The following is a 17725-nucleotide window of genomic DNA, read 5'->3' as shown; positions in this document are numbered from 1 at the left end:
ACATTATCTAAAAACTAATTTCAGTCCTCAAGCCATTGAATACAGTTTTGGCAGGGGTGTAAATGGGCTACCACACAGACTTTAAACAAAGTCAAATAAGGAATGGCTAAAATGTTAATCACAAGTGTTTAATCAGAAGAGTCTATTTTATGACATAGGAAGCACTTTTAGACATCTTTTCATTATTAAAAAATACAACAATATTAAGAAACAAAAAACAAAATGTTCATGTATTTTCAAAATAAAGCAGGAAATTTCCCAATGAATTTTTTTTTTAATCTCTTTGTAGCAGCTCCTTGATGACAGAACAATAGACGATCTAAAGGAAAAATGGTACAATTCCTAGGAAAACTTCTTTGGAAACATGTTAAATTGATAAAAAGAAAAATTAAGGTATAAAGAATACAGAAATGAGTTTAAATCTCTTTAAGTCAGTAATAGTATGTTCAACAAATATTTACTGAAAATCTAACAAAACAACTATACTAGTAGGATCCACAGAAAGGCATATCAGTAAATAGTAAATGATTCTTAGAGGAACTTATATTCCAGAATATAATTCAAACCATCATTTAAGCTACTGTGATGAGAGATAACAAAAAGAAGAATAGATATTGTCATTTCCTCTGAAACAAGCAGGGTTTTACTATGATGTAAAGCTCTCAGCTACTTTTCCAGCAACAGAACACTAAGATCCCTTTCTTAGATCATGAGCCAAGATAAACCCTTCCTGCCTCAAGTTGCTTCTTATCAGGTAATTGGTCATATCAAGAGAATAGTAACAAATATAATAAACAAATATAACAAATATAATCTTAAAATTCACATGGAAGGAAAAAACTGAATAGGCAAAAAAATCTTGAGTAAAAACAAAACTTAAGCTATCACAATGGCTGATTTAAAGATATACAAGATGTACAAAGTCACAGTAACCAAAATAACACAGGTATTATCATAAAACAGATCAATGGAACAGAATACAGTCTGTAACTAAACACATCCATTTATAGGAAACTGATTTTCAAGAAAGGCACTAAAAGCTAACATTAGAGAAAGGACATCGTCTTCAATAAATTGTCCTGAGAAAACTGAATATATAAATGTTGAAATTTTCAAGTTGACTCCAATTTTCCAGGTGAATACAATCTTACTTCCTAATATTAATTACTAATTAGTGCTTAATTAGTACTAAATAGTAACCAATGCTAGTACTTCCCACTTAATTATTCTCATACGACACATCCCATGGTAAACTATAGATAGATATGTCTATATAGACATGTACATATGTGGTTTACACAATGAATAAAACTTAAAGAGGCTGCAGCAGAGTTCAAAGGCTTGAGAAATGAACTGAGAGAAGAGACTATAGTAACAGAGTAAGGAACCAAGACCAGCACCAAGAAGGGGTTGTTGTTGCTGGAGAGCAAAGTATTAGAGTCCAGCTATGACATCAAAGGCCAACCAGGAGTCCAAGAGCAAGAAACTGAGGATTCGGACCAGGGAAAAAAGTCACCAGCAGACGAAGGCGAGCAGAAACCTCAGGGATAGTCCAGACTTCTCTCCTTGTTAGTCTCTGATGTACATCAGGACACCAGTTATCACATTACAGGTTGACCAACCCACGGTTAGGTATCCACATATCTTACTTAGGATTTCATTGCATTATTTCTTCAGATGAGAAGATGATATGATAGCCATTCTCGAGCATTTTAGCTCTTTCTGAACTCTGGCTGTCTCAACTCTGCTGTTCTGGCCTAAACTCCTCTCCAAGCTGACTGATTCAAACTCACTTCTCTTGGCTTCTTACTGAATTGCTCTGCCTGGCCTCATACTAATTCTGGCAATATGTTTTAATCCTTTGGCTCCTTCTCATTTTCTGGTTGTTTTGTCTTCACTTGTGTATAGCTTGTTCTCTCTGCAACCTGTCTCTATAAAACTGGTCTAATAAGAAACTCTTAGTTAAAACAAAACAAACTTTCTGTTCTCATAAGAGTTGGTCATATCCTATCTCTGACTCATTCTGTCAAATCTTTCTCTGATTCATCACTTGGTCTGCCACTCAATTAGATGTCACTTTCAAGCATTCCTGTTTTCTTCTATAAACTAACCTTACCTTCACTGTTTGGGATTTAAGGTGTGTACTAAAAGCATGTCTGTATTCCAGCCACATCATACTATAATCCAAAGTATGTCTTTACTCCAGCTGGATCACATAGACCTAGAAAGCCTTTGTCAGAGGAACCATGTTGCTGAATTAAAATCCCCCTACACTACAAAGAGACCCATGACCATGGCAATTCTTGTAATAGAAAACATTTAATTGGGGCTAACTTACAGCTCCATTATCATCATGGCAAGAAGCATAGCAGCATTCTAGCAGACACAGTGCTTGCTAGGGAAGCCAAGAATTTAAATCTTGATGCTCAGGCACCAGAAAGAGACTGTGTTCAACACTGGACAGAGCTTGAGTCTATATGACCTCAAAGCCCTGACTCCACAGTGCCACGCTTGCTCTAAACAGACCACACCTCCTCCAATAAGGCCATACATCCTATTAGTGCCATTCCCTCTGGCCAAGCATTCAAACATTTGATCTATAGGGGCCAGGAATATTACACACAGAAAACGTATCTAGAAAAACAAAACCTTTCATATTATGTCTTGTCTGGTAAATATTTCCAGAGTTTGGGCTCATCATCCCCTCCACAACTGGAGACAACAGCCAAAGACATCAAGAAACAACATTTAATTTTTTCAGAGTTTCATATGTGTCTTGATCATAAGCTTCCCTACCCAACCAACTTTATGTCTCTCTCTTTTAAACCTTTAATACCAGTTTGTGCTGCACAAATATTCTTGAATGTGTGGTCTTCCGGTGGAGTGTGGTCTACTTCCTAAGAGCTACATTCTTAGAGAAACTCACTCTCCCTCTTCCAGCAACTAACACTTGCCAATAAAACAATGACTGAATAAAGAAAAATATATGAGCAATTACAAAACGAGTCCTGCTGTAGCAGTTGTGCTTTCTTTCATACATGCTTTAAGAAACAACCATATTTCATACTTTCTTTCTCCTCCTTCCCTCCATCCTTTGTCTCCCTCTGTCTCTCTGTCTCTTTCTCTTTCTTCTTTCTTTTCTTTTTTGTTTTTTTGAGTTAGGGTCTCACTCTGTAGCACTGGCTGTCCTGGAACTCACTATGTAGACCAGGCTTGCCTTGACCTGATAGAGATCTGCCTGCCTCTGCCTTTTGAGTGCTGAGATTAAAGGCATGTACCAGTATACCCAGAAATATAGAAACAACTATATTTCTTTCAAAAAATTATGCTTTGTCAAAAAATAAAGGTGTGTGTGTGTGTATGTGTGTGTGTTTCTTAAAGCATGTATGAAAGAAAGCACAACTGTTGTTACAGCAGGACTAGTTTTATAATTGCTCATATATTTTTTTCTTTATTCAATTTTTATTTCTTGATGTCTTTGGCTAAAATAGAATACTCAGGGCTTCTAGGAGAGAAGGTGGTCTAGAAGCTACCTTCAATTTGGTCAGTAAAGGAGAAAGTAAGAAATAAAACAACAGACTCCAGCTGGTGAAATGGCTGCTCTTCCAGAGCTCCTGAGTTCAATTCCCAGCAACCACATAGTAGCTCACAACCATCTGTAATGGGATCCAATGCCTTCTTCTGGTGTGTCTGAAGACAGCCACAGTGTGCTCATATAAAATAAATAAATAAATCTTTTTCTAAAGGAAGATAGAAGGAAAGAAAAGAAGAGAAGAGAAAAGAAAGGAAAGGAAAGAAGTAACAGACTCTATTCCAAACACAGAAAGAGAAGAGCTTCAAAAATCCAGAAAACAAATGAAAGACTATCAGAAAGGTATGGAAAAAAGATGGACCACAAATGGACAAGAAGTAAGGTAGACAGGGCATCATCTGGGAAGCTCCCTAGCAGGAGAGCAGGGAAGCAGAAATCACTTCCAAAACGTAAGCTGTCTGAGACATGGACAATCCTACTCTAAAGCACACTACTCTAAAGCACACAAGGCTCAAACCCAATGACTAATTTTGGTTAAGACCAGGTAAATCCCATTTTTCTACTATATGGCTTGATGACTGCGGCCAGAAGGCATCCTGGGAAAGAGACTAGTATTAAAAACTGTTCTATCATTGGGCCTAACAAAGGTAACAACCACACAGATGGCCCAGGGAAGCAGCTGGCCAGGGTTATCTTATCAACTGGGATTAATCTTGGAACTTAATCGTCATGAGGCTGGGGCCAATAAAGTATTAAACCGCAGAGCTAACTACTGTTCACTGCTATAGAGTCCAAGAACTCTAACTTACAGTGATGTGCCTAATAGTCACATCTACAACACTTCAACTAGGAAAATAGGAGGTTTTTCAAAGCACAGTTCTTAATGGTTAATTTTAGGAAAACTTGACTCAAGCTAGAGTCACTGGAAAAGTGGAAGACAATTGAGAAATGCCTCCATAAGACTGGACTAAAGGCAATCTTGTGGGGGCATTTTCTTAGTGACTGATATGGGAAGTCATAGCCCATTGTGGGTGGAGCTACCCCTGGGCAGGAGGTCCTGAGTTCTATAAGAAAGCAGGCTGGGCAAGCCATGGAGAACAAGCTATTAAGCAGCACTCCTCCATCAGCTCCTGCTTCCAGCTTTCTTCCCTGTTTGAGTTTCTATCCTGACTTTTGATGATGAACAACAATATGGAAGCATAAACCATAAATAAGCCCTTTCCTCCCCAAGCTGCTTTTGGTCATGGTGTTCTACCATAGCAACCTATAATGTAACTTAGTAACCCTAAAATGCAATGATTGGTTCTTTACCCATAATGAGTTCAGTGCTGCGACTGCTTCCTATATTCTTGAAACACTAGGAAGACACACTCCAACTAAACATTAATCACCCTAGGGAATATGAGCTAGAGCAACCCCAGAGGGTGAAACACCTGCCTAGACCACAGATTGCAAAGCATTAACAATTATGCACAACAGAGAACCCTGGTAATAAAAGAAGTGAAGATACTTTTGGAAGGCATCATATTCTTGTCCAATACAGGTTCAGCAATAGCATAATCTGCAGGAAGGATAAGAATCAGAGTCCAACTGACCCTATCTCCCCTATCTGAAGTTTCTAGGACCTAAGAAGCAAGCACTCTAACATCTCACCATTTTCTTCCTTTTGGCTTTGGGATTCCCCTTCTTTCTTCTTACTGTACTTTTCAGCAGTAGTTTTACATTATTTTATATTTTCCAAAACTTTTTGGTTTTGCTATTCCCGTTTACACATACATCTAACTTAAGTTTTCACTACTGTGCAGTATTTTGTCTTTTCCTAATTTCCTTTCTTGTCCTCTGTCTCCTCCTCTCAATCCTCCATTCTTAGAACTATTTTGAATTTACTTCTTATATACTTTTGTTTTATCTTTTATTCCCCTTCTTAAATTTATCTCACCGTTTTAACTTTTTCCTTTATTTTAAAAGATTTATTTATATATGTGAGTATACAATTGCTCTCTTCAGACACACCAGAAGAGGGCATCAGATCTCATTACAGATGGTTGTGAGCCACCATGTGGTTGTTGGGAATTGAACTCAGGACCACTAGAAGAATAGTCAGTCCTCTTAATTGCTGAGCCACCTCTCCAGCCCCCAACTTTTTCCTTGTTAAGAAACGCTTGCATTTTTATTTTTGCTAATCTTGCTTTTTTCTTGCCCTCAATTGTCCTTCGACTTCTTGTTCCTTCCCTTCACCTTGTTCCCCTGTTTTTCCTGTCTCTACCTCCTTTGATCTCACTCATGTGTTTCCCTGCTTTAATTCTTAACTTCATAGTATATTCTGCTACAGCTCTTCCATTTTCAGTTTACAATCACTGATGATATGGCAGATGGCTTTAATGAATTTTGAGTACATTTTCTCTATCTTCTGTAAGGTTTAATGTTGTTGTTGTTGTTGTTGTCTTCGGAGCAGTATGTTTCCTCTTCACAGTTGTACAGGGAATTGAGCCTTCGAAGGTAGACTGCTCAGTAAGATCCCCCCAAAAAATTGAAAGAGATACCCATTTAGAAGCACTAGAAACAAGAAAAGCCAACTGACTCAAAAATATCAACAGGCACTCTTTGCACATATGTTGGGGATCAGGTACACATGCACACCTGTTGTACTTAGAACACCATCTACCTTTTTCTGAGACGAAGTCCCTCCCTAGCCTAGAACTTGACGAAGTAAACTGGCTATCCAGTGAGCCCCAAAGATGGGTCTGTTTCTATTTGAACAGTGCTAGGATTACAAGTACAACATACTTTACCCATTTCTGGGTTCTGGGATTGATATCTGGTCCCCTTGAAAGTACTTTGCCAACTGAGTTAGTACCCCAGTCCCTAGTAACAGAAATTCTAAAGAGATGAATAAAAGGCTATATCCAGGATGGCAGCAATGGATGCCATGAAAAATCTCTCTTCTCAGTACTTTGTACTCAGTGATCAGCACTCACCATCTGCAAGAACTGCAATGAGATGCCATTTCACAGAAGACTCATGCTTGAATGGTCTCAGTAGTCTAAGGCCATCCACAATGCACTCTCAGGAAATACAGAATAAGTGTTGCTGGACAATAGGTAGAAACCTGCCCAGAGATTGCTGCTAGACTGAGGTGAACAAACCTTGAGTTACAACTGTAGGATTTCAAGAACCGAAAACCGGGTGGGAGTCAAATTCTGAAAGAGAAGTGCCACACCCACTCCAGTGAAGACTGTGTGGCAGGCCCAAAAGCTTGGACGCAGTCCCAAGGCAAAAATGTTTCACGGAAACTTAGTCTCCTGGAGCCTTGGCATTCCCATAGCACGAATGCTCCAAATTTGTCCCTGCAATAGTGTGGAGGGTCTTGCATGCTTTCTTGCAGTGTTTTACAGGATAGGAGCTAGAAATCTCAGGGCAAGCTTAGCAAAGTATACTTAGAATTCTCATTACAGACATGAATGGCAGCCTACATTACATAATAGTAGAAAGAAGGTGGGTTGTGAATTAAGGAGGAACTGGAGTACTGTATTATTCATGTGAGGGTTGTAGAACAGAACTCCCCGGATGCATGTTTTTCACTAGGCCCAGACGAATAGCATAATTAGGTATTTAATAAGGGACCCCTGGTGGTGGGTTTAACAATAGACTAGCATTGCATCAGACCTTTCACCTGGCTCCTGTGAATAGCTGATTTTACATAGAGCTGTTACTATCTCAGTTGTAAACACTGCCTGGCTCCTACTAGCTTTTTATGTATGCATTTTTCTTGTTTTGTGTAAAGAACCATTAAGCATCTCAGTGTACCTTGGCTGATGTATCATCTAGCTTTCTTGTTTTTCTTCTGTATTATAAGTCTGGTACTCACTTTGAAAAATTACATTCAGATCAACACTCCCTTGTGTTCACATCTGTTACTTTTTGCCAACTCCCTGCCCACTGCAGGACTCTGATTCTTCTGTGGGTTGAGGGGCTGATTGAGGCCAGTCCGTGGCAGAAAAGTTTCCCATGGGTTCTCAGCAGTGTTCTGGACAGTAAAAAGGTTCACACAGGAGCAGTGCCAGCATCTGCAACCACCCAGCAGTGTGAGCAGTATCTAAGTCCCCACTTGTGCAACACTGCCCATCCCTAATCTATCTCAAAGGAACACTTAAGAGGTGAGAACTAAAGGACTCCTTGGGGTGAGACAGGATCTGAGAGTCAGGCAAACAGCCAAGAAACTGCAGTTTGCGTCTAGCATGTAGTTTTCAGATCCTTTTTGTCCACCCACCTCTCTCCTCTCCACATTTCCCTACTGTTTAGATGACCAATTCAATTTAGTGGGCCAGGTTGGCCCTGCTCTGTTCTTATTCTACATCCCTGGTTTGGCTTTTGTTTGTTTTTCCTGTTTATACTTTCTGTAGCATTTTCTTCTCCCAAAGAACATGGTCTGGCCTGGGTTTGAGGTCTCTGTCTCTCAGCCTCCTAAAGGTACTGTACAATATCTAACTGCACATGTTTTTACCTTTCTTATTCCAGTCTTCCCTTAGAAGACTGCTCCTGCATCTACCCTTCCCCATTTTGGGATCCTACTATTCCCTTCTATTGTGATTTCTTCCTACACTTTTACCAACCCAAAACCCTGGTTTGGTTTGGTTTGGTTTTTTTTCTTTCCTTTCCACTTATATAGTAACTAATACATTTGAAAACAAAAAACTATGAGTGTCTCTGTACTTGCTAAGGCACTAAGAAGTGACTGTTTTTTACTTTACTATTACTGTATTCTCACAGTGGATCTATACCCCCTGGGTGGTAACTACTTTTATAGACTATGTTCAGTTCACTGGGGATTGAGCCTGGTGTTTTCAACAGCAGTCTCCAATTAAGAATAAGAATATTTACTCTGCCCTGATGCATCTTAGAAGCATGTAACTTGGTTTGATTTAACAGGAGTTTGTCCTGAGTCTCAGAAGAAACTTTGGATTCAGAGTTCTGAACAATGCTGAAGCTTTGACTACTGTGGGAAGTCAAAGAGATGGACATGAGCCACTGGAGGCAGGGGTAGAATGTTATGATAAAAGTCATGTTGTTAGGTATCAAATCAGCAAGGAATGGACTTGCAATGGTTAATTTCGAATGTCATGTGGATTAGATTGGAAGGGGCCTAGGATAATTAGTAAGGCAAACTTGGGCATACCTGGGAGGGCTTTCCAGAGACAATCATGCGAACTCTAACCTAATGAACTGTTTGTTCCACTGATGGATGTGAATTTTTAATAAATTATTCTGAGGTGGGAGAACTGTAGGGGGAAGGAGGCACTGAGTGTATGTCCTTGGAGATGTCTCTTGGCTTTGCCTTCTTACTGCTGTTCTTCTTTGCCACATACCATAAACTATGATCGTCTGTCTTACCACAAATGCAGAATCAAGGGACTGTCATAGTTAGGGGGTTCCATTGCTGAGAAGAGACATCATGACCAAGGCAACTCTTATAAGGGACATTTAATTGGGGCTCTCAGGCCGTCATCTCCCACCACCCTCTAAATTGAGCACAGGGCCTTCCTCACACAGGTTAGGCTAGTGCTCTACCACTTGGTGATGTCAGCAGTGCATTCTTACCTTTTTATTATAACACAGAGTCTAAGTTGTCCATACTGGCCTTGAACTCATGCTCTAGTCCAGGCTGGCCCTAAGCTTGTATCCTTTGCCTCAACCTCACAAGCATGTCTGTACTGCACAGTCTGCTTTATACTGACTTTTTTATTTGCAATTTATCTAAACTATGAAAGACTATCAACAGGTTCATAAACTGCTATGATGACATCAATATATATATTTTCTACAGCTTCCTTTATCAGTAGCTTACAAAAGTATTCTATCGGGAAATTTAATAAGTCTTCTAAGTATGTATGATCTAAAAATTATGTTTTACTTCATTGTTACTGTTCTTCCTTCATCTTGTTTAAAGAGGAAATACTAAACTCTTTATTAAAATAATAACTTTCTAACCACAGACTGATATCCAACACTGCTATGTCCTAAATTCCTTCTGAAAATAATTGTTTGAATCTCCAGATACTGAGCTTACTATATCCATAATTTGTGAATACTATGACTATATCAAGTAAGAGTTGCTGAATAATGTACCTTTTAAGACACTGATGACATCAGCCATCATTGGGAAGAGAGGCCCCTTGATCTTATAAACTTTATATGCCCCAGTTCTGGGGAATGCTAGGGCCAAGAAGTGGGAAATTTGAAATGTAAGTGAAGAAAATATCTAATAAAAAAAATTGAAAAAGAAAAAAAGACACTGATGACAACTGGGCAGTGGTGGCGCACGCCTTTGATCCCAGCACTTGGGAGGCAGAGGCAGGCGGATTTCTAAGTCAAGGCCAGCCTGGTCTACAAAGTGAGTTCCAGGACAGCCAGGGCTACACAGAGAAACCCTGTCTCAAAAAAAAAAAAAAAAAAAGACACCGATGACAAATATGAATCAAGAAGTATTATCAGTCTATAATTCTTACACTGTCAGCCAAAGCTTATCAAGATTTACCAAAATCATAAAAACAATTAGTTAAAAAAAAACAATTAGTAAAGACAATTATAATCACAAAAAAAGGAATCTTAGAGGACACTGAGTTCAGACCCTTCTATTTTAAACATGTTAATTGAGAGCCAGCAAACATCAAATAATCAATCACTCTGGTCACACTGTCTATGCACTGTATAAACCCATTCTATGTCACACATAAATACCTAGCTTACCTTTTTGGTAATGCCTTAGGAGGATACCCACGGGCAGCTTTTGGGTTTTTGTGGTCTAGACAGATGACTTTATTTCTTAGGCTTCTTGTCCACTAAGGAAAAAAAATTGATAATAAATACAATAATATGACTAAAGGCACTTGTATTTTTACTTAGATATCCAAGACAATCAGTCAAATTCTCTTTTCTTTATTAACTTATATCTTATTGTAGAGTGTTTGTCTATATATATGTCTGTGAGTCACGTAAGTGCCCAGCCACATGGGGGGAGGGCATGTTTTGAAACATTTCTTAAACAAGGAAAGAGATTCTGAAAATGCTACAACATGAACAAGTCTTGGCATTAATCTAAGTGAAATAAAGCAGCAATAAAAAGATAAACTGAACAGTTCCATTTGAATCCTGGAGTAGCCAATCTTAGAGACAGTGGGGTGAGGCTAGGGTAAGGAGACAATAGGGAAGTAGTATTACAATATTTCACTTTTTAGGATGGGATGTCTTAATAGCTACGTAACAACAAAAATGTATGAAATGTCACTAAACTCTTAAATTATTAAGGGGTCATGAAAAATGGTGGTCACTATGACTTTGGGGTTGTCCTGCTCATCTAGGACTTTAAGGTGGTAATCTCAGCAGCCAGTTCTGCTGACTCAGTCCACAGCAATGGTTCCAACAGGATCCAGAAAATGTTTTACAACTTCTATCCAAATACAAAACAGAGAAGCTATTTTTGGAATGACCTAGCAAAGCAGGATTGTAATTCCTCAGGAACGACACACCTTGTACATCTGGCCTATACAGCTGGTATCTTTGGTTCCCATGCTCCCTCTAAAGGTAATGCTCAAATGTCATTTCTTTCAAAGAAAAGACTGACACACAGAGAACCAAACAATTAAAGAATATGGCATCAAACTGCCAACGTGAAAAATAAAAGAATTTGATGCTAATTTTAAAACAAAGGGTTTCTCTGAAGAGCCTAAGGATATCTTCACCAAAGCTTTCACCTTTGTCTCAGTAATTTAGACAATGACCAGCTTCATACCTTGGTAATAGAACACTGTTTTCAGGGCATGGTCTTGGACTTCAAGCACAAAATTCTCTACTAGAGCTTTGTAGGATCTTTCAAGCCAGCCCAGGTGGTTCAGACTGATGCTCATGTCTGGTGAACCAAAGCAATGTGTATGGCCAAATCACCACACACCTGCACATGAGCGAACTCTGGCCATCTATGATCCATTTGGCTGGCTGATGGATGGATAAGAAGATGTATGTTGTGCTTGAATCTGATGAGCCATATGGGAGCTGGGGAATGCATGTCATGCCTGTGTCTCCATGGGCATCCCCCTAAGTACCCTATCCTCAAGACACTGTTGACTCCTGGTCCTCAGCTGAAACCATGGAGGATTATGATGAAAGACAAGAAGAGTCTTCTGCTAGTTGATGCTAAAAATGACTCCTGGGGGGTAGCAGTCAGGTGATGGGGCCTCTAAAAGCTATAAAGCTACCCATACCCTGTAGCCCTCCCTTCCTCTTTCCTGCCCTACATGGATCTTTTCAATCAGGCCTACCGTCACAATCATGGCTGATGTCTAGGACCAAGTGGTGACTGGGATGGACCAGCCATGAGCCACTTTTAAAATCATATGCTTAGCTTATGAGTCTAACTAAAAAGCAGTTATATATGAGAACAAACATTTGATACCAGGGTCTTTCACTGCACAAACTGTGGGAGCAGACTGACAGCATTCATTTTTCTAATCATGGAGCAGGAATAGAGTTTAAAATGAAACACTATCAAAGTATTAACCAAAAAAAGGGACTAAGGGCTAGAGAGACAGAGCAGTGATTAAACGCATTTGCCACCAAGCCTTTAGACCTAAGTTCAATCTCCCAAATGGTAGGAGAGAACTGACTGCCACAAGTTGTCCTCTGATATTTCTACAGGCCTGCTGTAGCACATGCATCCACACATATACAAATACACAGAGTACATGCATCCATACACACACAATATATAAAACATGTCTATTCAAGATCCATGAGACACTGAAAAGATAAAATCTACAAATAATTGGCATAGTAGAATTTCAAATTAACAGCATAGAAACATTTTTTAAATAAAATCATAGTAGAAATGTAATTAGATATAAGGGGAAGTGGCTATCTAGGTAGAAACAGCATTACAACACAACACAGACAGAAACAGAGATATCAAATTATAGCCACAATATTTCATATATAGAATAAAAAAATATTGAAAACTGCAAGAGAAAAAAATAGCAAGACACTCAGAAAATAATACCAACACCAACAAATGGGATATCATGAAATTAAAACGCTTCTGTGAAGTCAAGGAATTTTTTTTTTTTTTTGAGAGTTTCACATGTGACATGGGCTTCCCCACTCACTCAACTTGCTCTCTCTCTTTCTAAATCTTCAATACCAACTTCTGCTGCCCAAATATTCCTGAATGTGTGGTCTTCCAGGGAAGTGTGGTCAACTTCCTAAGAGATACACTCTTAGAGAAAACTCATTTTCCTTCTTCTAGCAACTAACAATTTCCAATAGCTCCACAGCCAGGGGTGGGATTGTGTGCACATTGGGATTTGATCCTGCTTGGGCCTGCACAGGTTTTATGCATGTTGTTATAACCACTGTGAGTTTGTAGGTACAGATTCCCTGCTGTGCCTAAAAGATAGTCTCCTTGTAGTCATTTTATCACCTCTGGATTTCTGTCCTCTCTTCTATAATGATCCCTAAGCCTTGGGGGAGTACAATACCCACATTCCCTTCAAGCTAAGCAATCATTATAGGCATTGCTGTAGCTCTCNGTTACTCTCTAGTACTTGATGGTAATACCNGTTACTGACCTGGAAGCTCCATCCCTTACTGGCCAGATTTCACAGTGCTGGATGGTGCTGTGTGCACTCTCAGAAGAAATAAATAGAAATCTTCATTCTTAGCAGCCTCCGTATGACAGGCTTTCCTACACTACCCTGTTGTGTGAACTCTGTACCCAGAGAACTTTAACACCCTTGGAGGAAAAAGCCTCTACCTGCCCAAGGAATGTCAAGGACAACATGTCTCCTGTCCCCTCCTCATCAATGCAGTTTGGCATGTTCAGGGACATCATGCAAACATCCCCTATTCAGACATGATACCTTCTGTGTCTGAGCACATCTGGCGTCAGTGATGAGAACCAGTCTGTATGTTTTCACTGTTTCTCTGTTCCTGCTTTGAACTTTGAGCCATGTGGAATAACAGCTGCACAGAATGCTAGTGCTTTCTGGAGAAGCAGCATCTGGAATCTCTGGTTTTGCTAAATTGAGACAGGGTCTCACTGTGTAACAGCTCTGGCTGTACTGAAACTCATTTTGTAAATCAGGCTGCCCTCAAACTCTGAGATCTGCTTGACTCTGCATCCTGGCTTCTGGGATTAAAGGTCCATGCCACCATATCCGGCCTCTGATGAATCTTGAATTGGATTTTAATTCCTCGGCAGCGGTCACTGGAGCGTAGCAATAAATCTTACATCACTGTGAACTCTGTCAAGACATGACCCGAGGTGCAATAGTGGGGTGAACATTTTGGGAGCAACCAACCACTTTCCAATGGAATTTAAATCCCATTCCACAAGTTGAAATCCATACTTGGCACCATTATCAGGCCAAGAACTAGAGAGGTCATAGGTCCCCAGGGAGAACCTACTAGTATTATGCTATTCAATGTGAATAGTATTAAACCAACTCCTAGTGACTTATCATGATACCCAACTGACAAGCTTCTATTTACAGTGCGTGGTGATTACACAGGGGTCCACAACTGACATGGGGCAAAGAATAAGAAGTTCAGGATGCCAAGGAGATTTCTATTCAAGTAAATACTGTCTAGAATGAGAGAAAATCTTTGCTAGCTGTATATGTAAAACAGGATCTAGATCTAAAATATACAAGGAACTGAAGACATTCAACAAGAAATCAAGTAACTCAGTTGGGCAGAATGAATGGTACATGTCTTTCATCCCAGCAGTCAAGAGGCAGAGGCAGGCAGCTCTCTGTAATTATGAGGTCACCCTGCTCCACATATCAAGTTCTAGACCAGCCCAGGCTACACAATGAGATCCTGTCTTTAAAAAAAAAAAAAAAAAAAAGTAGGGCTAGAGAGATGGCTCAGCGGTTAAGAGCACTGACTGCTCTTCCAGAGGTTCTGAGTTCAATTCCCAGCAACCACATGGTGGCTCACAACTATATGTAGTAGGATCTAATGTCCTCTTTTGATATGTCTGAGGACAGTGACAGTGTACTCACCTAAAATAAATAAATGTTTTCTTTAAAAAAATCAAATAACTCCATCAAAAAATGAGGTGAAATTAAAAATTTCTCTAGAGATGAAATACAAATGGCCAACAGTCACATGAAAAAACTGTTCAAAGTCACTAGCTATCAATTCAAATCAAAACTCATTGAAATTTTAGCCTAATCAGAATGGCAGTAATTAGGCAAACAGAGAGCAACAACTGCAAGAAAAGAGATAGACATAGGAGAACCTCTGGTGGTAGGAAGACTTAAGTCTAGTAGCAATGGAAATGAGCATAAAGCTACCATGTGACCCAGATATACCACACTTGTTGGTATTTACCAAAGGACCCAAAGTCAACATATCACAGAAATACTTGCACATCAACATTTACTGCAGCACTATTCACAAGAGCTAAATTATAGAACCAATCTCAGTGGCCAACAACAGAGAAATAGCTAAGGAAAATGTGTGTGTGTGTGTGTTTGTGTGTGTGTGTTTGTGTATGTATACATATATATATATATACATATACATATAAAACACTTTGTTTAGACATAATCAGTGAAGTTATATCATTTGCAGCAAAATGGATACAACTAGAGATATTCATAAGGAAATTAAGTCAATCTTAGAAAAACAAAAATAGTTCATTTTTATCCGTATATCTTTACTCCAAGATTTTTATATATACACAAAATCATGTATGTGAAAGTTTAACTGTATAGAGAAACAAAAAGAACTAAAGGAAGAGTGGAAGGGAGAAAGAAAAGTATGTCTGAAAATACACTCACCATACAATTTATCCCTGAATTAAAGATGTCCTTATATAAAAAGCTAAATCAATCAAGGAGCTATATAAGCTAAAAGGCAATTTCCTTCCTATACATTTTTTTAATTTTATTTTTAATTATGTGTCTCTGTGGGGCTACATTCATGTTAGTGCAGGTGCCCATGGAAGACCAAGGCATCAGATTCCCTGGAACTGCACTGATAGGGGGTTGTAATCCACCTGATGTTGGATGGTAGGAAATGAACTCAGTAAACATTTTTAAGTGCTGAGCCATCCAGATCTTCCCTATGCCATTTTAATGGCAGAAATGAATCTTTATATAGTTTTAATAAATGAGCTAAGTGGCTCACATATATAATTTAAGTTATTATTCAGGAGTCTGAGGCAAGGGGTTGGGGATTTAGCTCAGTGATAGAGCGCTTGCCTAGCAAGCGCAAGGCCCTGGGTTCGGTCCTCAGCTCTGGAAAAAAAAAAAAAAAGACAAAATAACAAAAAGGAGTCTGAGGCAAGATGATTACTGTAAGTTCTAGGCCAACATGGGCTACCTGGTGAGTTCTAAGCTACCCTGAGCTACAATGAGACCTTGTTTTGAAAAAAAAAAAAATGACTGAACTGAAGGCATAGCAGCCTGCTGTGACGGCTCTATGAATAACAGCACTTGCTACACTAGCCTGGCATCCTCAGTTCAATCCAGAACCCTCATTAAAGTGGACGAAAAGAACAGACGCCCACAAAGTTGTCCTCTGACCTCCACATGCACACTAGGCACTTGCATGCTCCACCACAGAAGGACACACACATAGAGGGAAAAATCTTTTTACTATTCAAAATAGGGTTGAGTGATAGCTCATCTTGGAAAAGCACACCCATAGTCCCTAGAGCTCTTTCTTTCCAAATTGAGCCAAACAAATGGCTCCCACAAAGGAATGGAATGAGAAGCGCTATTCTGCCATGAACAGAGGGTAAACAGAATGGCAAGGGGACTTGAGAGATAGCTCAGTAGGTAAAGAGCCTGCTTTGCAAACAGTAGGACCTGTGCTCAATCTCAGAACCCACGTTTTAAAGGAGGAGGGGTGGGGGTATATATTTGCAATTCTGGTGCCAGAGATCCCTAGGGGTTCCTAGGCAGCCATCCTAACCTTTTTGGTGAGTTTCAGACCAGTAAGTGATCCTATCTTATAAAAGGAAAAAAGATATTCGGGGAGTAGGAGGAGTCTGGGGTGGGTGGGTTGGGGAGCACCCTCTCAGAGGCAAAAGGGAGGGGAGATGGGGTGAAGAACTCTGGGAGGGGGCACCAGGAAGGGGGCAACATTTAGAATGTAAATAAATAAAATAATTAATTTTAAAACACACACACACAAAGGAAGAACTAATGAAGCTGTCATCTGGCCACTGCACACGTGTATCCATACCCATACACACATTAACACAGGGTACATATGCACACACCAAAAACAGAAAGTAAGATAGCAGTATTTACAAAACAGGAAGCTTAAGAATTTAAAACCAGCCTGGGCTAGTTTGTGAGGCTGTCTCAAAACAGAAAGAAGTGCTGTGCCAGGTGCAGTAGTACATGCCTATAGTCCCAGATACTAAGGATGCTAAGAGAGGAGGATTCTCTTTAGCCCAAAACTTCAAGATCAGTCTATGCAACATAGCCAGACCCCTCTCAAACAGCAAAAATAACAAAATGATACTACTGGTAACTCTCTTATCAGGGAGTTATCAGAACCCTACACTAATAACTAATTGTGATAATACTAACGTCTAGATGTATAACCATAATCTTTTTAAAAAGCATTCTCTAAGTTTTATATATGAATATATAAAGATATCCATGTATTATTTGTATGTGTGTGATGTATATGTGTATGTGGGTTTTAGGTATCTGGATACATACATATATATATATATATATATATATATATATATATATATACACACATATATATATACACATATATATATACATATATATATACACACATATATACATATACTTGTATATATAGGGATTTTGTGTATATATGTGTGTGTGTATATACATACACATTTATGTATATATGTGGGTATTTTGTTTCATGTATGTCTGTATACAATGTACACGCCTGATGCTTGCAGAGTTAAGAAGAGGGCATCGAATCCCCTGGAACTGGAGTGAGAAGCAGTTGTGAGCCATCATGTAGGTGCTGGGAACTAACCCCAAGCCCTCTAGAAGAATGACTAGTGCTTTCAGCCACCGAGCCATCTTTCCAGTCCCCACGGTACATTTTTTTTTCCTTTTTTTTTTTAATATATTTTTAATTAGGTATTTTCCTCATTTACATTTCCAATGCTATCCCAAAAGTCCCCCATAC

General features: G+C 39.2%; 1 protein-coding gene and 1 pseudogene across 6 annotated transcripts in view; one reads left to right on the top strand and one right to left on the bottom strand.

Moving 5' to 3' along the window:
- Positions 1 to 17725, bottom strand: part of Senp7 (SUMO specific peptidase 7) — a 114940-nt gene that overhangs the window by 81966 nt on the left and 15249 nt on the right. For all 6 annotated transcript variants that reach the window (XM_021185135.2, XM_029470363.1, XM_029470364.1 and 3 more), the window contains one exon: positions 10280 to 10371. In XM_021185135.2, coding sequence (XP_021040794.1) covers positions 10280 to 10371 — 92 coding nt within the window. The remainder of the gene's footprint in view (positions 1 to 10279; positions 10372 to 17725) is intronic.
- LOC110311976 lies at positions 10850 to 11757 on the top strand (annotated as a pseudogene).

The sequence above is a fragment of the Mus caroli genome, chromosome 16 (assembly GCF_900094665.2).
Source record: "Mus caroli chromosome 16, CAROLI_EIJ_v1.1, whole genome shotgun sequence".
NCBI lineage: Eukaryota > Metazoa > Chordata > Mammalia > Rodentia > Muridae > Mus > Mus caroli.
This window is presented reverse-complemented; position numbering and strand designations above follow the sequence as displayed.